Source organism: Typopeltis vanoorti, chromosome 19, assembly GCF_054136105.1.
Source record: "Typopeltis vanoorti isolate ZY-2024b chromosome 19, IOZ_Tvanoo_1.0, whole genome shotgun sequence".
In the NCBI taxonomy this organism is placed as follows: Eukaryota; Metazoa; Arthropoda; class Arachnida; order Uropygi; family Thelyphonidae; genus Typopeltis; species Typopeltis vanoorti.
The window spans coordinates 73,520,107-73,546,436 of NC_143567.1; the positions used below are offsets into that span (position 1 = coordinate 73,520,107).

Consider the following 26,330-nt stretch of genomic DNA (forward strand, 5'->3'; position numbering starts at 1 on the left):
TCCCATCTTGCAAAATTAATGCTGATGCAGTCAGATACCTATCATTGAAGCAGATATGTATGTTACAGATTGTATTGTCATGTAGCAACAACTGCAATTCCAAAACCATCTCAATTACCATCTTGTCCAAAGCAGCCAAAGAAGATCACGACAGAGCACGGGATATATTTCTCAGATACCCTGCCACATCAAATTTCATGGATTTTAAATCATGTTAGATATCAGTTAAAAATGAACATGGATTACATCTTCATTACATTTACATCTTCTGGCAATAATACTACAACCAGTGTGAAAGTTGTTTGGGATAAGATCAATAAAATAAAGGGTTGATAGAGAACACACCATTCATCTATCCTGAAACGTACCAAATGTACTGTTATTGCTGAACCAATGCCATTGCAGACACTCGAATGGAAACTTTGCTAGAATTTCAGCTTCCTGTCCTCCTGAATTTTTGATACTAAAAGAACATGAGTGTCTCACATTTCTACAGATGAGAAAGGGTTATACAATTAACCATTCATAAAGGAGGAACTGAAAGAACTATTTTACTGTCCTGTCAGTTCAGTAGGTCCTGATGTAATCAGTTATGAGATAACACATGTTCCACAATCTTGAATGGATCTTCTCATACTGTACAGGAAAAGTTTCCAAATTTGTCGCATAAGTCAACTGCCATTGGCATCCCAAAACCAGGAAAAGATAAAGCGACTAATTACCAACCTCTTACTCTGACTAGTTATCTTGTAAGATATTGGAGAAAATGGTAAATGCCAGACTTCTTTGGATATTTAGAAAAGCAACAATCTTCTCTTCAACATGCAATATGATATTCATAGACTTCATTCAACGTTTGATCATTTGGTCTGTTTAGAAATATGTATGTATAAGAGACATGTTCCTGAAATGAGAATATATAGTTTCAGCATTCTTTGACTTAGAAAAAGCGTATGACGCAGCCTAGAAATATGCTATATTAAACCTCTCTTTTAGTGTTACATGGTGATCAGCATTCATTTTAGAAAATTATGGACTTTACAACCATGTTATAAATAACTCTTTTAGGTTGTAAAGTCCATAATTTTTTAAAATGAATGCTATATTAAAAAGACCTTTATAATCTAAGTCTTGGGAGCATCTTCCTGTTTGTTTTTTAATCAAAAACTTCTTTAGCCAAATCATCCAAGTCTGAGTGGGAAACATTTTCTTGGCCATTTTGCCAGGAGGAGGGTATTCCTCAATGCTCTGTCTGAAATAGTGTTGTCAGTTTCTGCTGCCAGAGTGAACTCACCAAACAACTTTCTCTCACAGTAGACAGTGCTTAATAAGACTTCACAGTATACTGTCATTCTTGTAATATGAAGGTTATTGAAAGGCAGCTTCAACAAATAATCATATCTCTTCTTATACACCTTAGCAGTGAGTGTCAAGTTTTCAGCAGGAAAAAGCTGTGTATACTCATCTGTCAAATGCACTGTTCGCTCAGACCCAGAGCTAAGGATGAGACAAACTATTATTCCAGTAACAATAGAAGCCAAGGTCCCAATTTTGACAGAAAGCTTTCTGTCACATTATGCCAGGGAGCAGTGACAAATTCCATGAGATTACTGTTAGTGTAGTCAACATGGAAAAACGTGTACAAGTTGTTCTTGCTAGGCTCTGCATAGTGATCAGTCATCTTAAGCATTATTATATCTCATATCAGAATTGGAAATATTAAAAGCATCACATTATGTTAAATGAGGACTGCTATAATAAATATGGTATATGAACATTATTTCCCCTGAAGAAAAAAAAGAAGATTGGAATAGAAAATATCTACTACACTCTTACTGAAGAATTAAAGCATTTTAGTTATTTAGTCTCAATATTTACTAAAGACCAATTAAATATAAACTGAGCTGGTGTGGTCATTTATTCTCCAAAAGTTTGAAGATTGGAATAGAAAATATCTACTACACTCTTACTGAAGAATTAAAGCATTTTAGTTATTTAGTCTCAATATTTACTAAAGACCAATTAAATATAAACTGAACTGGTATGGTCATTTATTCTTCAAAATTTATTCCTCAAAATTTATAGATTATGAAAAGCCTTTGAATTTAATAGACAAAAATTGTGGAACATAATTGAAGACTTATTAAATGTGATTAAGATCTTATATAACAATAACACTAATCATAAATATTAATGCATGTATAACAACAGAAATAGAAACTAAGCAGGGAGGTAAGGAATGGAGCCTTTCTAACACGTATTAGTTACTGGTGTAATTCCTAATGGCTGAAAATCGGGAAGAAGAAGAATAATACCCAAACATAAAAAATGTGGTATCCAGAAGTACGCAAATTATAGAACAATAGTCTTATGAAGTAACGCATAAAATATAAGAATTATATAAAATGAAATTAAAGCAACTTAAGATCCTAAGTGTCCCATTTGCTCTTCTAAAAGTCAAAATTGAATTTAGGATAGTGAGATCTATCATTAATACCCTCTACCCTTTTACAGTTATCTGAATTGATCTAAAAAAAAAAAAATTGTTGATTTATAGATTTTAAGCAAGCATTTGACTCAGTAAGCAGAAAAAATTGTTGAAATTTTATGACAGAACATAAAAGAAGACGAAATACTTAATATCATCCTCTAGTACTACATAAATGCTATGACAACAATAAAATTTGGAGCAGTTATAACTTGTGAAATACCAGTTGAGAGAGGTGTCATGCATGGATGTCTACTTTTGCCATATTTGCTTAAACTTAATCTGGAGTAACTGGTAAAAGAGTTTATGCCTTAAAACATGGGAATAATTGTGAATGGACAAAATTTACATCATATAAAACATGCAGATGACATAGTATTATTTACAGATTATAAGGAAAACATGAAGTATATGATTAAAAACCTACATAAAAATAGTAAGGAGCATTGCAGATAATTTTAGTTAAACCAAAATGATAGTAATAGGTAAAAATGGAGATGAACTTAACTTAGAAGTGGAAGGAAATAAACTGGAACAGGTAAAAAAAAAAAAAAAAATCAGTTAAGCATGTTGTGATCACAGACAGGTTAAATTATAATAAACTATTAAAATAGAATAAGCCTAGGGTTAGCTATAATATCAAACTAAAAATATGTGATAACATGCACATCTCTCCAAAGTCAAGGCAAATACGAACCATATGTGGTTTGGAAAGTTGGATAGAGAAGGAAGGGAGAGAATGACAACAAGGATTAGTAGGCAAAGTGGGAAAAAAATAAAACAGTATTGGACTTGAAATGAAAATCAATCAGTAGATCAGAGAAGAATTACAATTACTCTACCATGTTTCAGCAGTAATAAGAACCAAAGAAAAACAGTTATGATGGTATAGACATGTATGCAAGAATGTCTACTAAAAGGTTTCTTCAAATTCTCTAAAACAGAAGAGTAGAAGTAATTATTTTAATTTCCAAACCTTTCGCCCTTCATATTAAGGTCATCATCTGGAGTGCATGCACACAAAGACGAGCTATATTACGTTTCAAACAGTATGCCAAAGTGACAATGATTTGATCAACCATTAATCTACTGGCCTGACCTCTAGTGAAAAAAAAAAAAAAAAAGACGACATCAAAGCTATATTTTATTTAAAACATCATCAGAGAACAAATTCATATAGATAGTTTTAATGCAGAAAAAGTGGTGGTCTAATTCATAATTTAACATGAGTGTTGTTATATTAGAATTAAGATCTAAGATTACTTACCGTCCTAATTATAATTAACTCTTAGATCAAAAGGTCATGTGGGGAATATGTTCCAACCATATTCTTGGGATTTTTAGACCACTATTATTGTTAAGATTAGGGTGTTTGATAAGAATTTCACAGTCTTCCTTAAATTTATGCTTACACCACATTTTGGTGTGATCTACAGAATAAATGCCTTTCCTGTCAGTTCTGTGTAGAGTATTCAGGGCATGATCAAAAAGGCCATATTTATCATGTTATTAAATTTAATGTGCCATTTATGTCTTAGAGCTTAACTCTTAGAGCAAAAGGTCATGTGGGGAATATGTTCCAACCATATTCTTGGGATTTTTAGACCACCATTATTGTTAAGATTAGGGTGTTTGATAAGAATTTCATAGTCTTCTTTAAATTTATGCTTTCACCACATTTTGGTGTGATCTATAGAACAGATGCCTTTCTTGTCAATTCTGTGTAGAGTATTCAGGGCATGATCAAAAAGGCCATATTTATCATGTTATTAAATTTAATGTGCCATTTATGTCCCCCCCCCCACACACACACACTGCCCTTTTTTCACAGATAGCAATTGTGCATCCTGTTTCACTCCTATATAAGGCAAATTGCAGGTGTAATTAATACAGTATACTCCAGGGTGAGCAAGCAGAGGAAGTGGATCCTTGGATGAGTTGAATAAGTTCTTTAATTTTGCAGGAGGTTTAAAGGTGGTATTAAGGTTGTATATCTGTAGTATTCTGTTTATTTTATCTGATATCCCTTTAATATATGGAATGGCTATAGTTTTATTGTAATCTAGTTTATTTTTGTTTTTAAGTGGAGTCTTGTAATGAATTTTGCTGTAGCCATTTTTCAGAAAGGTTGCTGAAAAATGGAGCAAATTTTCAAAGCCCTGTTTATAGTGTGCTAATGAGACAGTTTTTGCATTGGGTGGTAGTAAGAGTTTGTGTGTATATGTTACCGCTAAAGTGTGAAAACCGTTAATGTGCACATTACCTAGCTAATCTGCAGATTAACTGATTTGCTCCGTTAACGTGCGGAATCAAGAGTTTTCCGCATTTTACCTAGGTAATGTGCACATTAACGGCTTCCGTATCGTTAAAGTTCAAAAGTTTGTTTCTCTCATTTCCTTTCCCTACTCCTTCCCCCCTCTCCCTCCACTTTTAGTTTGGTTTTTTAATAAGTAAACATAATTTTATCATATGTTTTTTTTCTTAATTGTAATAATATTTTAAACCGTTTGATTCCTTGTATTATATTAATTGATTGATGATTGATTCTATCAACTAATTTGTTGATTGTTTGATTGTATTAACTTGATTCTTTAGATATCAAAAAATAAATAACATTATCTTAATTTAAACATACAGAAACGTTGCTGTTGTTCCAGCAAAGATCTTATTTTCACTTTAACGAGTGCCTAGTAGGTAATGTGCAGATTACCTAGGTAATTTGAGAAATGAAACAATTTTCCGCACATTAACGGATCACCGTAGTTAATCTGCACAATACCTAGATAATCTACAGAATAACTGATTTCTGCACTTTAGCGGTAACATATATATTAGTTAGTATGTGTAGGCTTATGGTAAACAGTGAAGAAAAGACTGCCAGATGGAAGATGTGACAAGTGTATCTAGAAACGGAAGTGTGTTCTGACTTTCAATTTCATTTGTGAATTGTGTTTGTTTAGGTGGCTCGAGGATAGTGTCTAATGTCTGGCGACCATGGGACCAGATAACAAAAACATCATCAGACTTTGGGTTTTAAAGTAAAGAAATCTAGAGCACATTGCTCAAAGCTTCCATATAAAAGTTAGCAATTGGGGGGGGGGGGGGAGATAAGGTAAGTCCCTGGCTGTGCCTTCTTTTTTTCAGGTAAAAAGTATTTTGCCACACAAAATAGCCAGAATGTAGCATATGGGCAAAAAGTGCTCTCATATCAGGTGGGAATTTGTCCTGTAAAAGAAGAATTGTGTCATTAATTGGGCTATTTATGAAAAGGACAGAGACATCAAACGGACTAATAAATCACTTTTTTCTAGTGTAATGTCTTTAATTTTGTTTACAAAGTTTTTTTTTTCCACTAGAGATCAGGTTGATCAAATCATTGTCACTTTAGCATATTGTTTGAAATGTAATATAGCTTTCTTTGTGTGTGTGTGTGCGCGCGCGCATGCACACACACACTCCAGATGATGACCTTAATATTAAGGTCGAAATGTCGGAAAAATTAAAGTAATTATTTTTAGCATGGTTGTAGTCTCCATAATTATACTGAAATGAATGCTGATCACTGTGTAGCACTAAAAGAAAAGAGTAGAAGGAAAGGTACTGCCAGGAAGACCTAGAAGGAGATGGATAGAAAATATTGAGTATAAATGGCCTGAACTCTTATAGAAATTTAAATAAACTGGATCATGTGAATTTCCCCAGATCTTCCTCTCTGCCCTATGAACGAACACCAAAAGGATGTGCAAAACAGAAGAGAACGCAAATCAAGTCTAGCTTTCCATACCACTTCCACCGGCCACAATGTACTCTGGCAGAAAATAAACATGTCGTACATAGAAAAAAACTGTTACATAAGGAAATTTAAAGAAGCTCCAAACATGCTTAAAATACCAACACAATACAATAAAAATCAAGAATTAATTCTCCACCAAGTTTGGTCAACTTTAATAAAAAATATACCTCAATCAGACTTCGGACATTATGAACGTGAACAACAGAACGTGGCATCATCCAGCATTGTTTGAACTCAGCACTGCTTTGAATCTACATTCCGATTTTTAATTTTATGAATAGTCAGATGGCTACAACTGTATAGTATGAACTATTACTAATAATTTCTCTTTTCTTTGTGTTTTAAACTTTAAGTTACCTTTTACCCTGAAGATATAAGTCAAGCAAACGACTTACGAAACTTGTTGGGTCTTTTATTAATTCATTGTGTTTTATATAGCTTATTAAAAATATGTGGTCCAATTACCAGAATATGCCATGTGAAATTCTAGGTAGTCTTTAGATAATGTATTGAATGCAACTTGAAAGCTGATTTGGGTTTTCAAACTACTGATCTAAATGTATTGATATACTTAAAAAATGCCTTAGAAGAAGAAATCTAACTGCTGACCATATTGGAGACCTGACAAATAACAGAATACTTTCTGGTTAATTTGTAAGAAAATTGTTGATAGGAAAATAGTAATAATAAAATTAAGTATTACTTGTATGTACCTGCAAGGAACCATATGTTCCTTGAAGGTACATACTTGGAAATGATGGTATATTTAGTTTTATATTTTAGTCTTTCATTCCATTGGGTTTGTAATTCATGCCTATTCTGGGAAACTTTTAGGGGTTTATAATAGCTATCAAAGACAACTTAGTTGTGGTCATCCACATAATTTCTCTTGATTGCTGCTGATATTTTCAAGATGTTGTGCCTGAAAATAATTCAGTATCTCTTCTTTAGAGCTGCTGAGTTAATGACTCGAACTGGACCAGTTGTGACCTTAGAGGTAGCTAAACAAGGAGCTATTTATCATGGCTTAGCTGCTCTTCTGAGCAAGCCTTCTCCTGTCATGCAGCGAGGTAAGTTTTAGATTATTCTTTTTAAGTAATCTGAATACTAATTTAGTTTTAAGACTAAACTACATTTTAATTTTATTGCATGATTTTTGGAATTCTGACCTAGAATTAAAAACAAAGGGAGACTGCATGATGATGAATTTGATGATAATCTCTTCAGCTTAAATTTGTAATTGGAATAATATATTTTATCTTCGTTCACTGAGCTGTCATCTTCTATCTTGTATCTCTTTCATGATGCCATAAAAAATGAATAAATAAATAATTTTGTAGGCTTTATGATAAATGGATAATAGTTTATTTTGCCAAAAGTGAAAACTGATCCATAGCACTTACAAATGCTATTGTGAAATATATCGTTAGAAAATGTCAGAGTAAGGTTCCTATATTAATGTCTCTTTCACAGCACTTCTGGATACAGCTTTATCTAATATTTTTCATATCATGTTAATAGTTCATGACTGGCTGCATGCGAATCTCTCATTGTTTTCATTAAAATAAATAAATTTAAATAGGATTTATGATTTTACAGAAGTGAAAAGTGACAGCACTTTCAAATGCTTTGCTGAAATATTTTATCAAGAAAGTAAAATAAGTTTCCAATATAAATATTTTTCATAGCACATATTCTGGATACAACTTGATATCTAAAATAAATTAAATAAAGTAAATTCAGTTTGAATTAACATCTGTGATTTTGAGAAACTCAAAATCACACATTATCAAGTTAATCAAAATCATATAATTTTTAAGTTTGAACTTTAGATTTGATTCTTAATTGTCAGGTTAAAGACTATTGGAAAATTTTTATTCTTCATATAAAGATGACTGATAAAAATTGGAATATTAGGCTAACAAAGATAAATAAGATATACAGGATCATACTAACTATTATAACAATAAATTTGTTTATTGGAAATGGAATAAACTAGTAAATAAACATTCTTATTTTCTCATTGATATCAGAAGGCCTGCTGATTCAGCTAATAGTCTGAGGACAGTGTATTTGTTAATTGTGCCTGTTGACTTTTTTTTTTTTGGATGAAAATCCTGAGTCTGTGAGGAAACCCTTTTTCTGCATATGAGATTGGCTAACTTACCTTCAGTTGAAAAGCCCCTTCTAGGTTTTCATCCTAGATGTAAGTGATTGAGTTGCAGAGCTTCCCCATATAAGAAGGTACTTCTAATAGGGAAAACTAGTCAGAAGAACACATGCACTCTTCAGACATGATATACTGGCCTCATGATCTGCTTTGGCTGTAATTCCAAATAGCCACAACTAAGAGATCCAGGTGAGATTTATGCCAGCTTACTCAAGAATCGACTAAGAAAATTTTGAAGAGAAAGGTTAAGGAAGAACTTACTGAGTTTAGGTAAATGGAGGTTGTCAGGATCAAATTTTCTTTTAAAATACTTGAGAAATCATGAATATAATAATGATCTGTTTTGTAAATCTGGAAGAGAAATTTTGATAAAGTGTTAATAGCAAAAACACTAAAATTATAGGACATTATATAGAGCAGTATATTACCTATACTTAATCTGAAGTCAGCCATTAGAATTGAAGGAATACTTGAAGATGTGTTAATGTAAAATCATGTGTAAGACAAGGTTGTATGCTTTCTTTGTTGTCATTCATCTATAGATCATAATATGAAGGAAATGGGCTAACCCAGCTCTTTACTTTATGCAGATGAAGTTAATCCAGTGGAAGTCTTCTGAACTCTAATGAAACTAAATTGAATTTCTCCTGTATACCAAATTTGTTGTGAAAGTCTGTGATAAAACACATTAAAAAAAACTGCAAAAATATGCAGGAACACTGAAAACATCAAGTGTGTTCTCTTTGGAGAACACACTTGATGTTCTCCAACTAAAATACTTTGCTTGTTCTCTATAGAACAAGCAAAGTATTTTAGTTATTTCATCACAATTTTTAGTGACATAGCATAACACATTTTAGAAATGCATAATAGAATAAGTAAAGCTGGTATGATGGAGAGCCATATGAATGACTTTATATGGAATAAGAAATTAGCTAGAACACTAAACTAATAGTATATAATTAACTCCCTCAGTATATAAGACAGTGTTCAGAACCAGTGTTAACTTACAGATCTCAGAGTTGAATTAGAAATAAAACAGTTGATCTAAGCATAGAGACTACAATCCATGACCTCAGAGAAAAATTAGTTTCTGAATAAATGGTATAAGTTGTAGGATCATATTAAAAATGGATATATTAGGAAAGATCTTAGCATTGTTAGCATTTAAATGACCATACCACCACAGATTTAGCAAATCTGTGGTGGTATGGTCATTTAAATGGAATAGGAGAAAAAATATTAGCAAAACCGTTGTTTTGATAAGATGACAGGAAGATAAAGATCTGGGTTAGTTGATGTAGTTTGTAATATTCTAGAAGCTAAGGCCTGACAAATAAAAGGTTAATTTGAAGGACGATTGTTGTTAGGAAGCTAATCATGATCTTAAGGGTACCAAGCAGGAATTTAATGACTTGTTGAACATGAATGGAATTCCTTTAAAGTTGTGTGTGAAGTTTATGAGAATCTGTGGTCTGCTTCAACAAACTCCCCTAGTTTTCATAAGTGTTTGAGAACTTTAATTATATATGCTTCCACTGAAATAAATATAATAAGCATACCACATGCTATGTGGTATTCTTATTATATCTATCGTATGCTATTGTATGATTATTATATCTTCCTGAGATCTGTGTTAGTACTGCATATGTAACACCGCTGCCACAACACTGTCAAAAGTCTCCATATTTAAATAGAACATTGTATCATGATGTCTCCTCCAACTCAGACTTTACAGAGAAGTCTTATGGTTCTGATTTCATGTAAAAAGGTTGTATTCATAACATCTCTAAAGATGATTTACCACTTACGTATGTTTGGAAAGACCTTTCTCTAATTCCCATGTAGGATATAAGGAGAAGAGGAACTTGGAATGAGGACTTTTTACATAGATTGTGTTGAGATATAAAAATTAGCAGATGGAGATGAACTCATAGCATTGCCATTATTGCTTGCCAGAGAAAATAACATGACCATATGTGCAGACAAATTGTTGATATCAGGAAAACAGAGTGTTTTGATTAGTATGCATATTTATAAACAAGAAGCCTATGAAGTGAAATATTGGAGTTCATTCTTGAGATGTATGAAAGAGTTGTTTTGTCTATTAGTAATTTAGTGAAATGATTAACCAAAATAGAAAAAAAAGTTCAAAAATTAATGAATATAGAATATTAAACAAAGCACTAATATAAAATTGTCTGTATTTTTGGCAAGAGGAAACAATTTTGTGGAATTAACCTGTTTACGATGCAAGAATCATAGATTCAAAATAGAATTTCTTATTTCAGAAATCAAATTCTGACAGTTTTATAGATCAGATTTTGTTGTAGGATTTGAGTTATTTTAAAGCCGCTAGTAGAGGTAGAATTAAGAATAATTATTTTGTTATTACTCATTCATGAAGTTGAATCATTAAAACTCTTAATTAATAGCTATGGATATAACAGTTGTATGTTGTCATGCACTGCATTAGTATTAGATCATTAATTTTTTCTTGTATGCATGTTACAGAAGACATTTTTTGTTTTGCAGTATTTCTACTCTATCTAGAGAGCATATATGATAGTTATTGCTTAAAATAAGAAATTCTTCGTATTACATTTTGAATAGTCAATAAGTTTTACTTTGGTATTGTGAATTTTATTTTTCTACTGGCAAGTGCTTAATGGGATTTTCATTGAAATTGCTTGACTTATGAAAAGTTAGAATCTTTCGATGGCTGCCTTAAGTTGGAGAAAGTCTTTTGCCAATTGTATGTAATTAGACTAATTTCTCTTTTTTTTAAATTAGAGAACATGTGTAAAGGTTTTAAATTTTCAGACACTTATGCTGCATTGTGTGTGTATGTGTGTCCACACAAAACAGGTGGCAAAATTTATAGTAGTGTGGAAAAGTAGTTAGGGAGAAAGAACGAATCTGTTTCTGAGCAGTTGAAAGTCTTTGGGGAAAATACAATGTAGATGCACATGAAATGAAAGAGGAGAATGACAAAGTTTGAAATTGAACTGTAGACGAATGTTGATCAGTAGTTGCCCATGTTTTTACATGCTTAGAGTAAAATGAAGGAATGATTGTGGGCAGTAGTAGAGTCCATGAAAATACTATAAATCTGATACATAAGAGATGTCGTGAGTAGGCAAGAATTGAAGGAGGAGGAACCTGTTGATATTTCTACTGATGAGCTGGAGGTTGTAGGTGAACATTTTATAGAAATAGAAAAACTGCCTCTAAGTTTCATTCTTAAGCAGTTAGAATGAAATAGGAAGGAAGAAGACAAGCAGATTCAGTGTGTTTTGAAATTACTGTGAATGGATGTTCAGTAGCTACTGCTTGTTTTAACAGGTTTAGTAGAAAGCAGAAGAATGATGGGTGCCATCCATGGCATTCATCATGGGAGAAAGTCCCCCTTCCAGATAAGGCTGAAAAGGGTTGTATGTAAAACAGCATTACTAGGATCATTGATCAGCCAGACTGCCTTCCTGTGCACAGAATTGAGAATTTTTAGGGAAGTCCTTAGTGCACTATCCCAAACATCAGAACTAGCATTCTTAGGTTGGGTGAATTTGAGATTTGTGAGAGTTAGTAGATGAGCAGATGAAAAGTATCATCTTGAGCAGATAAGGATGTCAAGATTTTTTGAGACTGAGGAGATAATTTACACAATGTGGCATTTACTTCTGGTCTTTCCTTGTATATCAGAAGAGAAGTATGATTCTTTCTGATTATTTGTATATCAAAAATAAAGGATGGTAAATTAGATTTTTTTACTGAAAAACGTATCTGATCACACCAAATTGCATAACTTTACATTTACTAATACTGAACTGAGAACCATTTTCAAATTCCCACAATTCCAGACTATTCAAATCATTCTACAATAGCAGCAGCTCGGTTGAATTCCAAGCTTACCCTGCCTGTCTTTGCACCATCAGTAAATAGCTAGATGTCTCCAGTCAAATACTTCCCAATGTGATTAATGTTAAGATTCAATAACAATGGACTAAGTGCCAGTACTGGTTGTAGAAGTTCTTGAAATTTGGGATGTTGGAGGAATGAATAGGAGAATGATATACTGTTGTCAGCAAAACTATGGATAGGATCATTGATATGGTCAGACAAAAAAAAAAACAGAGACCTGAGCACTCCTGCACTGCTGAGAAACTTTGAACAGTGGAAGTCATCCATCATAACATGTGATGATAAACAGAGTAAAAACCTCCGGTTACAGAGAATGAAAGTAAACCAAAGGGTGGCATATGGAGAAGTCTCAGGGCTGTATCCCATCAGATGATCTTGACATGTCAAGAGCACTCTCTCAGGTTTCTCCAAACTTTCCCATGGCACAGAATGTGTCCAGGAGTGAGTGATGTAAGTTATGAGATCCGCCATGGTTTTAGAGTGACAGAATCCATGCTTGCATTCCTAGATTAAAGTGAATCTCCAAGTAGCAAAGAAGTTGCCTGTTGATGTGTTTATTATTTTAGAGAGAATTGAGATAACTGATTTTGCAGTAGTTTAACAATAAACATCTTCCAATTTTAGAATGGCTGAATATGTTTCCTTCCATATATTTAGATCGATACCAGTTGAGTATAAAAGAGTGTAGAGATGATATATATGACGAGTGTTAGTTCTGGAATGCAACTTTTGAATATAACTGGGGAAATACCTGCCTTCAAGATCAGAGATGTTTGTTGAGATTATTTAAGATTCTTCTGATCTTTCTGGTAATGGAAAACAGGAGCCCATGTACTGTTTCTGGCATTGTGATTTGCTTGATAATTTGTGCAGATGTGCAGGCATTATGTCCAGTGGCCTTTGCAAGGGATCAGAGTGTACAGCTGTATGGGAGACAAGTTTTCAGCATTTGTTCCTTTCAAAGTTCATTTGGATTTGTTAATGGTCATTTGTATTTGTCATGTACTTCAGTGCAGGCCAAGAATAAGACTTGGGTTCTTCTGTTAAGCCACTTTACAGTATGCTGAATTTTCTTTTGGACTGCATACCTTGGATCAGGAGAGTGGAAGCAATAGTTTATTGAAAGGAAAAGTAGAAATCCCAGAATGATCACATTCCACTGTTCTAGTGCCAAAGAACACGAGCATGTGAATTACTGATTGAGGGGAATATTGTGGGAGAGGAAACATAGGCAAGATTATGGTCTTACTACTGAGAGAAGAGATGACTTCTTTGATATATCTGGATGGGGGGACTCTAGCAAAGATCAAATATTTTGCGATGGACAAAGTTATTCAGTATTCAGGTTGGTATCATTTCCTACAGCAAATACTTCTGTATCTCTTCAGCATGGTCAGTAGAATTGGAAATGAGAAGCCAGTTACAGTTTAGACATTGAAATCATCTAGGGCAGTGGTTCTTAACCGGTGTTCTCTGGAACACTTGTGTTCCGTGAACTGGTTACAAGTGTTCTGCCGGTGAAAGATGTCACATGACACAATTCTGAGTGTAATTGGAAAAACTATTTCCAATTACACTCAGAAAAACTATCCAATAGCGCAATGTTTCATTAATGAATGGATTTCTATCCTGCAGAGAACTTACCGAACATAAAATAGGACAAAATATTTTTGACTCTATTACGTCATATTTAGAAAATTTAAAAATTTCATTGGAACTGTGTGTAGGAATTTGTATGCATGGTTATCTATCAATGCTAGAAAAAGAAAATAAACCCAAATATTGTATCTACGCACTGTTTTTTTGCGCAGAGAATCCCTAGTTTCAAAAACATTATCGGCAATATTAAAACCTGTACTAGACCAAGTTGTAAATATGGTAAATTACATCGTCAAGAAAGCCCTTTAAAAACACGCCTTTTTTTTAAAAAAAAAAAAAAAAAACTTTGCATATCTATGGAAGCCAAGTACGAATCATTGCTTTTGCACACTGAAATAAGATGGTTATCGAAGGGTAAAGTGCTATTCCGAATTTTAGAACTTAGAAATGAATTATTAGCTTTTTTTTTTTTTCAAAATGAAGGTACAGATGCTTTTGCAAGCTAAAATGGTATATTAATCGATATTTTTAATTACTTAAATAGCGTTAATACAAGTATCCAAGGGGAAAATGAAAATATTTTGACATCCACCGACAAATTTTCAGCTTTTCAGAAAAAAAAGTATCTCTGAAAAAACCGCATATCAGAAAAAAATACAGTAGATATGTTTCCTTCACTCCATAATAAAAATGTCGAGGGAATTATTTCCGTTATAACAGAACATTTATATTGGAAGAAAAGATTTCAAGTTACTTTCCTTCCTTAAATACACACAATTATTACTGGATACGAAATCCATTTGGCACAGTTAATACATCGAGATGTGAATTTTCATTACAAGAAGAAGAACAAAAATTATTAGTTACCTGGTCAACGGATCGTACTCTAAAAATGAAATTCTCTGAAATAACTCTTGAGGAATTTTGGATTTTTGTCCAAGCCAAATACCCAGCTCTTTCACAAAGGGCACTGTAAACAGTTTTCAACATCATATTTGTGTGAGATCGGTTTTTCAATATTATCCAATATAAAAATTAAAAGCGTGAAAGACTTACTAATATAGACAGAGATGAGGGTAGCTATATCACATATTAGACCTGATATTGCTGAAATCTGCAAAAGCTGACAAGCTCATGTATTGCATTAAAATGTTCAATTTTTATAAAAAGCAAGTACATACATATTTTTATTGTCATAAAACTATGCAAGTACATGCATAGTTTTATGACCCTAATGCTTTGTGTTCCCCAGATTTTTCTATTAATCAAAAGTGTTCCATGACTTCGAAAAGGTTAAGAACCACTGATCTAGGGAGATGACTACCTGTTTGAGTAGATAGACTGCAGATAGTGTTGAGCTTCATTCATAGAAAGTCAGTTATTTTCAGAATTTGTGGAGTGCTGAGACCAGGAACAAATATAACTGAATGGAGCTAAGAAACTGTAAGACTGTTCATTGTTGAGATTATATTTGGTCATTCAAACATATAATTATGATTTATAAACATCTAATGCTTACAGCTCTGAAGAAGCCGAACATGGCTGTTCGGCTTCTTCAGAGCTTATAACAGTAAGAGAAAACTCAAAGTGGCTAGTACAGAGAAAATGGAGTAACACTATTGTATAAATTAAAACAGAACGCCTAACATTGCACATATGGAGCGTGTTGTGTTAGTCACTGTTGTGAGAGCACACTCTGTAGTTTTGAGTGAAATTAAATTCTGGTAGAGCAATCTTATTGAGGTTTTCCATATGTCAGCTATTATCATTCCCTGGTTTCTGTTAAGATTTTCTCCAGAGTGGAGGACTACTACGGCTTCCTTGAAATTTCTACAACGGAAGTCTTCTTCTAGATAACGCACGGAGCTGCTATCCCAGTCGATGGTATGGTTTGTAATCGCAAAATGATGGGCTAGACCTGAGTTGTCTGTTCTGTTGTTATTAACATCTCCTATATGTTTTTTTTTTTCCGGATTTCGGGGCTTATCGAACGTCTGTCCTATATAGTTTAGGCCACAAGCACATGGGATGTTGTACACTCCAGCGTGTTTGAAAAAAAAGCATTAATGTGTTTTGGCGATCTTAAAACATGATGGACAGTCTTAATCGGTTTGAATGCAACTCTGATGTTGAAAGTCTTAAAAAGTTTTACAATCTTTTTTGACATTATACCTGCATAAGGAATAACTATGGATAATCTGTATTGAGTGATGGTAGATTGTGTTGTTGTTGGGTATTGCTATGAAGAATCTTGTTGATTAAATTCCTTGGACAGCATTTTTTTATTAATGTCTCTGATAAATGAGTAAGTTCATCATAGAGTTCTTTTTCTTCTGAGATGATGTTCGTGGCTCTATTTATGCTGGATCCTTCAGAAATTTGATTTTAAGTGTAAATGCCTGTAAGTGGAAGTACATGATTTATGTTTGTACTTATACTCTGAATGTTCAAATGGATGTAGTTTTTGTTATTATTTTTAACCACTTGCTGATCAAGTCTGTCAGGAGCTTTTTTTATTATTATATGTCTTTGACGATGGGATGATACAATGAAAGAAATAATCAAAAAGAAGCTTATCACAAATGGTTAAGCAGTAAAAGATTAGAAGATGAAATAGAATATAAAAGAATGAGAGCCATAGCTAAAAGAGAAGTCAAAAAAAGACATAGAGAATCATGGAACAAATTTGTTTCTAATTTAGAACATGATTTATATAAAATAAGGCCCAATGTATATAAAATTTTGAAACACTTAAATGCAGATACCAAAGAAAACATAAAATTAAACACTGAATTGAAATTAGAAGAATTTCTAAATTACTACACAGAATTGTGGACAGACAAATATTTTAAAAAAGACAACTGGCAAACAATTAATGAAAATGAAAAGGAAATAACTAAAGAAGAATTAGAAATCAGCCTGAAAGAAACAAGAAATGGAAAATCACCTGGAGAAGATAAACTAGGTTCAGAGCTATATAAATATGCAGGAACTAGATTCAAAGAAAGACTCTTATTATTTTTAAATAAAATTTATTCAACTGGTATCCCCCCAATAGAATGGAAAAAAAGTAATTGTGAATCCTATCTTTAAAAAAGGTAATAGAGATGACCCTAAAAACTATAGAGATATCAGTATACTAAATTCCTGTTACAAAATATATAGCAGAATCTTAAATAGCAAACTAATGAAATATTCTGAAAACTTTATTTTAGAAGTACAGAATGGATTTAGAAAAGGACGATCATGTATAGACCTGGCCTTTTGCCTAAAATTAATAATAGAGAAAAGAAGAGAATACAATTTAGAAACACATATTGCATTTATTGACTTTGAAAAAGCATTTGACAAAGTTAAAAGAAATATATTATTTAACATATTAAAAGAAAGACAAATGCCAAATAATATCCTAAAAGCTATCACAAGTATATATGAAAATAATCAAATACAAATAAGATTAAATCACGAGATATCATATACGAGAGAGATAAACGGGGTCCGACAGGGATGTCCCCTCTCAGCAACTCTTTTTAATATCTACTTAAATGAAATAATAAAATGGAATAAAAATTTACATCAAGGAATTAAACTTTCTCCTACAGTAAACGTAAATGCTCCTCTTTGCTGACGACCAAATAATAATTACAAATTCTGAAGATAAACTACAGAAAGCTATTTTAGATCTAAACGAGATATCCAAAGATTATGGTATGATAATATCAACAGAAAAATCAAAAACTATGGCTTTTAAAGGACAAGATCCAGCAAGAATTAAAATAGTAATAGATAACAAGATCTTAGAACAGGTGAATTCATTTAACTACCTAGGTACGATCACATATGAAAATGAAAACGATATAAACGTAAAAATTTCAAAATATTTAAAAATAACAGGTATAATTAACTCTATATTTAAACCAAACCTAGTTCAAAAACAAACCAGACTAAAAGTATACAATACATTAGCCCTACCAGTCTTAATGTATGGAAGCGAAATCTGGACAATAAAACAAAAAAAAGACAAAGATTAACAACAGTAGAAATGAAGTTTATGGGAAAAACTGCAAAGTATACCCTATTTGATCAGAAAAGAAATGAAGAAATTATGAAAGAATTAAACCAAGAACCAGTAATAGAAAAAATTAAAAAATATAAACATAAATGGATGGAACACGTTCAAAGAATGAAAACAGAAAGATTACCAAAACAAGCCTTAAAGTACAAGCCATTAGGAAAAGGAAAACCAGGACGTCCTCTTAAATGATTCAACGATGACTTCTAAGGCCAGAACAGGCCATGCTAGGCCTAAATCCTTGATATGCATGATGATGATATGTCTTTGACTAATAGTTTAGCAGAAAGAAAAGCCACTTCTCACAGTTTTCTGTGAGAAGTGGGTAGAAAGAGAGAACTTGTTACTTACTGCTTAAATTAGAGTAACTTACTATCTTTCTGAAAATAACCTATTGGAGTCCTTCAGTTGAACTACAGTTGAACTAGGGCTCTTTCCCAAGATGATGAATTGCAGAAGCATTTGACTGCTGAAGTGTTCTTTAACGTTGATATAATATAATTTTTATTAAATTTTTATGGTGATCCTACTTACAAAGTGTTACCTTAAAGAACAGTAGTATATCCTAGGTTAAATAATACAGCAACTTTTTAGTAAAAGCAAAATAAGGAATTTTTTTCAAATTACTCCAGTATTCTGATAAGCAAATGGTTCTCATATCCGATAGGAGAAATAGTTTACCATCCAGGATTCAAAGCCACAGTCTGGTTACAAGCAAAGATCCACTCAGCTCCAGATTGGTAATATAATAATAATAGTATAGGGGGGACCAGAAAGTAATAAATTTTTTGAACTACATTTTTAATATAAATTTGATTAAAGAACAAATTAATATTATTCAATTCTATAATTGCCATCATTAATTATAACCTTATTCCAACGATCTACTAAGTTTAGAATTCCTTTTTTGAAAAAAGTTTTTTTTTTTGGAGGTAAAAAATTATATCAAACACCTTTGGGCATCATGTTGCAAACGGAAGGTTTTATTTCTTATGCTGTGTTCTAGGGGCAATATCCGGCGAATATGAAGGATGTGGTAGAGGTTCCCATCCTAACTGCCTAATTTTTTCTTGAGTCATTCTTGCAGAATGTGGTTTTGCATTATCTTGCTGCAAAATTACCCCTTTTCGATTGACAAGCGCAGGATGTTTGATTAACAATGCTTGATGTAGTCGCTCTAATTGTTCACAGTAGATGGCTGCTGTGATAGTCTTTGTTGAATGAGTTCGTAATGAATAATTCCATGAATATCCCACTAAACGCACAACAGAACCTTTTGTGGATGAAGTCCATTTTTAGGTGTTGGAATTGGAGTTTGATTTGGAGAAAGCCACTGTTTTTTGCATTTATTATTCTTATACGGCACCCATTTTTCGTCACTAGTTACAACTCGTTCCAAAAAGGGGTTATTTTGTTGTCTGGTCAACAATGAATTGCAAATCGCCCATCTCTGTGCTTTATTGTTTTCTGACAGTTCATACGGTACCCATACACCCTGTTTAAGAACCTTGCCACTCTTATGTACTTGGACAGTTGACCATGATGAATTAAGTTTCTCTGCTAATTCTTGTATGGTTTGTTTTGGATCTGATTCAGCGAGAGTCTTAAAAGCATCGTCATCTTGCGTAAGAGGTCTTCTAGATCGAGGACGATCAGAGAGATCAAAATTTTTTTTTCTGTAAACCATCGCTGACATTTGTTAACCTTCAATACGTCTCCATAAGTTGAGCAAATGATTTTGGTAGCCTCAGTAGCATTCTTTCCTTGGTGAAACAAAAACAGCATACAATGACGTAAATGGCGCTCTTCAACTTTAAAGTCCGCCATATTAAATAAAATAATCTAAAATTTAAAAAAAAAAACAGATTTTTTAAATAGAAAAGTAATGCTAATATTTAAATAAAAATCAAATTTAATAATTTGTATTATTTAAAAAAAAACAATCAGCTAAAAATTACCTATTAAAAATAATTGATTACTTTCCGGTCCCCCATATATAAAATATCCTTCAATATAGATAAATTTCTTTAATATGTATATAATAAGTATCATTATCTAATGTATGTATCGCCATCTCAGTTAGCTAAGCAGATAGCATTTTTGTTATACAGCCAACAGGCTGTGGATTTGAATCAATCACAGTTTGGGCTCTGATATTTGTTGAAGCTTTTTAAGTAGTAGATGATTTTCATTGTTCAGTGTGAGATCATCACATCTCGCATCATTGGTGTCCGAAATGGCGTGGAGGAATTCATTGTGTGGTCTGTACAGCTTGGTTTTGGAGTGTAATCCTTAACCACCTACAATATTAATTTATTATTTCAACTATCATGGGTGAGATGCATATAAAGTAGGTTAGTAATCATAGTATTGGTAAGTTTTATGTTTTTGTTTTAACTTAAGCTTCTTCAAAGGAAAAAGAAGATATTGAAATATTCAGAGGTACAAATCTGGATTGTATCTTTGAATGTTTCAATATTTTCTTTTTCTTTCTTGCCTGGTTGGTCAAGTCGATAGAATATCTGTCCTGTAATCAAAGGCTATGGATTCAAATTCCACTATAGGTATGGATGCTTATAAATTCCTTTAAGTTGTAAATGAATTTCATCATATGGTGTGAGATCATAGCACTTTGCTTATTTGGAAGCCTGAAGTAACTTGGGGGAAAAAAGAAAAAAAAAAAAAAAAAAAAAAGCCTTGTTTTGGTTTCTAGAGCAGAAACATTTATTTAGCTCACCCATTATACTAATATATTGTAGGTTTGCAACCTTTCATGGGTAAGATTAATTTAAAAATAAATAAATAAATGAACTGTTTTCTTTAACTGTTAAGAACCCATCTTACTGTTACATATTTGAGGGTAGGAAAATAAAAAAATAAATAATTGAAAGAGAAAGCGTGGTCAGAATTTGAGTAAGATCACAGCACTTTGCTTATTTGGCTAGCATATTGCAGGAGTATAATCTTTTGTGGGTAGCATTACTACTTATTATTAATAAATAAATGAACTGTATTGTTTAATTGTTAAGAATCTATTTTACTGTTACATATTTGAGGGAGGAAAAAATAAAAAATAAATAATTGAAAGAGAAAACATGGTCAGAGTTTGAGTGATATTTCAGAGCTATGTTTTCCTTGTGCTTGAAGTTAATTGTGTTGAAAGATGGCAAAAGTTGTGACACCTCTTCAACATTATATTCATTCATCCATCCATTCATATATCCTAGGCTTAACACTCAGAAAATTAATGAGTTACTCACTTGTGTAAACAGGGGAAAGCTATACACATAACATATGTATAGGGAAAAAATATGGAAATATCTGTTGCCTTTCTACACACTGCATTTTATATTGATATTGTATTCAATTGATGACTTAGAGGTTTTAAACAATTGTTTAATTTTATTTTTCTATTCTGGACTTCATTTCTATTAAATCCCTGATCTGAGTTAAAAGTAACACTTAATCTTTCATAAATGCATTCTGGAAACATGTATTTTACTTTCATTTATGTTTTGCTTTATACCAGCTATTTATATCTGTCTTGCACATGAGAGGTTGCAATACCTATATCATCTCAGTGTCATATGTGGGCAAGAAGAAGGAATCTGTTATGTTTTTATGAAAAACTATAACTAGAAATAGTTGTAGTCCTTTGGGGTGGGGGGGGGGACTTGTGAAGGACTGTTCCAGGATATAGAGGTAGACCTGCTGTTGTGTTCATGGGTTTCAGAAAAAGTGGTGGAATGGTGTTGGCCAGTATAGTGGACCACCACTCATAAAAAAATAAATGTACAAAAGACACAAAGTGCAATTGGTAAAGTCTATAGCAGGGGCATCAAACTGGCAGGTCTTGGGCCGCATGTGGCCCACAAAATAATTTCTTGCGGCCTTCGATGCCTCAGTAAAAGATACAAAATAAAGATGGTCGCTTTTTATAATAACCCAGAAATATTGATTTAAGCATTCAATTTATTCTTTTTCATATGACATTTAGTCACTTGCGAAGAATGATGTCAGTGATATTGAGTCTGGCTTCTTATCCAGGTGTTTCAATTTTTATCTTTTAATATCCAGTGTTTTCAGAGCACAAGAACAGTTTGTCACAGTATACCAAACAACAATTTGGTATCAACCTTTCCATTTTTCATCAACTTCTTCATTTGGCATCAACCTCTCCATTTTTTGTTTTTAATTTTGGCAACAACCTCTCCATCAACCATTTGGCATCAACCTCTCCATTTTTCTTTGAGTTGTTGCTAGTTTATTTGTCAGTGCCTTTGTTAGAGACCAAGTTTCACAACCATAAGTGATGACTGGAAGTATACACTGGTTCAGTGTCTTCCTTTTTAAACAGAGTGAGACATCATTGTTTTGAAAAATGCTTTTCAGTTTTCTGAATGCACTCCAGGAAAGTTGAACTCTTCCATTTATTTCCTTTTGGAGTCCACAGTTTAGATCAATGAGATGACCTAAGTATGTAATATGAAGAGACTTTTTCCAAGAAATTGTTTTCTATTATTATGTTTTTTGGTGTTACAAAATGGTTGAACATGATTTTAATTTTTTCTCTGTTTTTTTTTTTTTTTTTTCAGATCGACTTTCATGATATAGGTCTTCTATCATTATATTAAGGTCCTCTGGAGTGTTTGCAAAAATTATGATATCATCTGCATGTCTTAGACATGTTAAGTTTCTATTATTAATTTTTATACCAAGGTTTGTCCAGTTTATATTATTAAATATTTCTTGAAGAACTGCTGTAAAGATTTTGGGTGATAGAGAGTCTCCTTGTTGGACACCTTTTTCAATTGATATTTTATTGCTACTCGCGTGAAGTTGGATTGTTGCTGTTGCAGTGTAGTATATTTCCTGGAAGAGTCCATATATTCTCCAGGAATTAATTCCCTGATTTTGGAGTGCTTTGATTATTGCATTAATTTTATGGAATCAAATGCTTTTTCATAATCAATAAAGGCTAAACAGAGAGGCAATTGGTATTCTGCTTTTTCTATTATTTGTTTTACTGCATGAATATGATCAATTGTGTTAAAGCCTTTACGAAATCCTGCTTGTTCTGCTGGTTGATTTGAGTCTAAGAGGGATTAACCTGTTTGTTATTACTTTTGTGAGAATTTTGTACAGATTAGAGAGTACTAATTGGTGTATACAGGTAATCCTCAACTTACGACTGGGTTATTATGTTCTAACCTCTCCGTCGTAAGGTCGAGGACTTTTTATAATTCTGTTATAATATTTTCATAAATTAGATTTCTATTTAACTTATAATGGTTAAAAATGTATAAACTTACATAAAGATTCATAAATTATTTATTAGCACACATATACATATAAATACAAAATTAAGAAAGAAAAATTTAAGAAAAAATACATAAACACATGTATCAAAAATGGTGCACTTACCTTTAATTTGAAATTCCTTTAAATTAGCTTAAGTTAACATAAACAAAAAACTTATTAACAGTGTCTTTAATTAAACAGGTGAGTAACTGTCTCTCATATGGTTATTTCTCGTGATCGGGAGTAACTTTTTTTAATCAGAAAATTGGTTAATGTTGTCTGTTGGGTTTTTTCTTCATATATTTCGCTATAACATCTGACTGCTTCTCAAATTTGCTTTTCAACTTTGGTGAAGCGATCAGTGTCTTGATTCATATTTTCAAGTAGCTGAATTTCTTCATTTAGTTTAGAAAATACTTGAGCTAATCCTTTTACAGTAAATTTTTTTAACGATTTCTCTTCATCTTCCTCATTATTCCTTTCTTCTTCTACAACGTTTTGGAAAATCAAGTCTTGATCAGTCAGTTCACCTTCGTGATCTGCTAATTCTTCTATATCAGTAATATTGATTTCTAGATCCAGTTTTCTTGCAATTTCAACAATTTCTTCACCAATTTGTTCTAACATACTATGCTCATTGTACTCTTCGAGTGTCTCCTGCAGTAGTAACTTCTTCCAAATTCCTCGCATACATTGTTCTGATACTTCCTTCCATGAAGTTCCAATGTTCTGGATGCATTGGTTAATATCGTAAGTTTTCCAAAAATCGCTTAATGTTATAACATCATTGTCCATTGCTGTTATTGCCTTGAGAAATGTAGTTTTCAGATAATGTCTTGAATGTAGCAATCGAACCTTGATCCATAGGTTGAATCACAGTTGTTGTATTGGACGGTAGATACATCACATTTATATTTTCGTTCAAATCGTCAATGTGAAGAGGATATCCTGGAGCATTGTCAAGTAGCAATAGAATTTTAAAAGGAATGTTTTTTTTTTCAAGACAGTAGGCACGTACTGGAATAAAACGATTTAAGAACCGGTCTTCGAATAAAACAGTTGTCATCCAAGTCTTAGGATTACTCGTGTAGTAAACCGGCAACTTATTCTTGTCAATGTTTTTCAAAGCTCTGGGGTTTTGTGAATGTAAACAAGAAATGGTTTTAATTTAAAACCATCAGCATGTCCTCCAAGAAGAAGCATAATCCTATCTTTAAATGCCTTAAAACCAGATGTGATGTAGCTTCTCTGTGAATGTAAGTTCGTTCTGGCATTCTTTTCCAGAACAGTCTGGTTTCATCTACTTTAAAAATCTGCTCTAGCAAATAGCCTTCATCTTTTATCATCTCTTTCAGGTTTTTCTTGAAAATTTCGTCAGTTTCAATATCGGCACTAGCAGCTTCTCCTGTTATTCGTATGTTATGTAAGTTAAATCGGCTTTTGAATCAATAAAACCAACCTTTACCAGCGTTAAATATATGCTCGCTGTGTTTATCTTCTTGTTATTTCCTTAAATTGTCAAATAGGCTGCGTGCTTTTGTTTGAATCATATACAAACTGGGAATATTCTTGTTGATTCGATCATCTATCATATCATTAAGAGCTTCTCCATTTCATGAATTGGCCCTTCTCTTTTTTTCGTTAAAATTATACATTTCATATTAACTGCCCCTTTAGCTGCCTCCATTATTCTCGATCTATCTTTTATAATTGTTGAAACAGTTGAATGTGATAGTTTTTCTTCTCATACTATTTCACCAACTTTCTTTCCTTTGTCATATGCTTTAATGACTTTCATTTTATCATCTAAACTTAAAGCTTTCCCCGCCTTCTTTTTTATGTTGGAATTTTCATCAGTAGTATTACTTCTCTTACTGGACATGATAGGGTTATGACGAGATACAAAATTTGCAACGAGAGAAATTAACACTTCAACTGCTGATTAGTAACTAACTTGCCAAAGGCTGTGATAAGTTAGAAGTGGGTGAATCATAGCAGCTGCTACTGCGTATTGGTGATAGGCTTTGCTTGTCGACTAATGGCAATTCTGCGATGTGTATGCAAAAGCAATGTGATATATGTATGCATATGCTGGTGGCAAAGTTGAATTAGAGAATTTTTAATAATAATTTTTGGCTGTCGTGAGTCAAGGAGTACCTGTAGCTCTTTACTTCTTCTTTGTCTCCTTTTTTAAATAACAGTATCAGAGTAGCATTTTTCCAGTTTTCTGGTATTTTCTCCCTCTTCTAGGCATAGATTTAGTAAGTTTGTGACATGGTAAATTATGTTGTTTCTCCCCATTTAATTCGATGTGAATTAGGTCTTCACCAGGACATTTTTCATTTGTTTTAATGCTTGTTTTATTTCATCTGAAGTGAATGGGGGGATGAATTCCATATGTGATGGGGAAGAGTTATTTATTTGATTTATATATTGAAGGATCATTATAAAGTTCTTTATAAAATTCTTCTATCTGCTTAGGATTTGTTCTTGGTTCCTTATTGTAGTTCCATTCTTAACTTTTATTGCAGTTATTTGACTTTTACCAACAAATAAATGTTTTCTTAGAATTTTCATATTTTTATTGTTTTCAATTGTTTCTTTTATTTTTGTAGTGTTATGAGATCTTATTTCATTTCTCATCTTTTTTGTTATTGTTTTGCATAGTTATGCATATTCTATTTTAGAAGTTAAGTTTTTTCTTGTTTCATATTTCATCTCTTTTTTAGTAGTTGTAAGGTTTCCTATTAAAGTTTATGGTCTTCTTGTTGTTTGTTGCTTTTTTTTTTGTTGGCTGCTGAGATTATTACTTCTGTTAGGTTTTTGCTTATTTTATTTATGTCTTCTTCAAACATATTTATTACCTCTTCACTATATGAAGAAATGCAGGTGTGTGAGGCCAAGGTATTAGAGCTGTTGCACAAATTGAATGAGAATTCAGCAATAGGGACTGATGGAATATCAGCATGTGTGCTAAAAGAGTGTT

At 32.5% G+C, this 26,330-nt stretch overlaps 1 protein-coding gene across 3 annotated transcripts in view; it reads left to right on the forward strand.

The window, feature by feature from the left end:
- LOC150096246 (afadin-like) overlaps positions 1-26,330 on the forward strand; it is a 512,466-nt gene that overhangs the window by 333,217 nt on the left and 152,919 nt on the right. For all 3 annotated transcript variants that reach the window (XM_090409377.1, XM_090409378.1, XM_090409379.1), the window contains exon 21: positions 7,233-7,351. In XM_090409377.1, the coding sequence (XP_090265503.1) occupies positions 7,233-7,351 (119 nt within the window). The remainder of the gene's footprint in view (positions 1-7,232; positions 7,352-26,330) is intronic.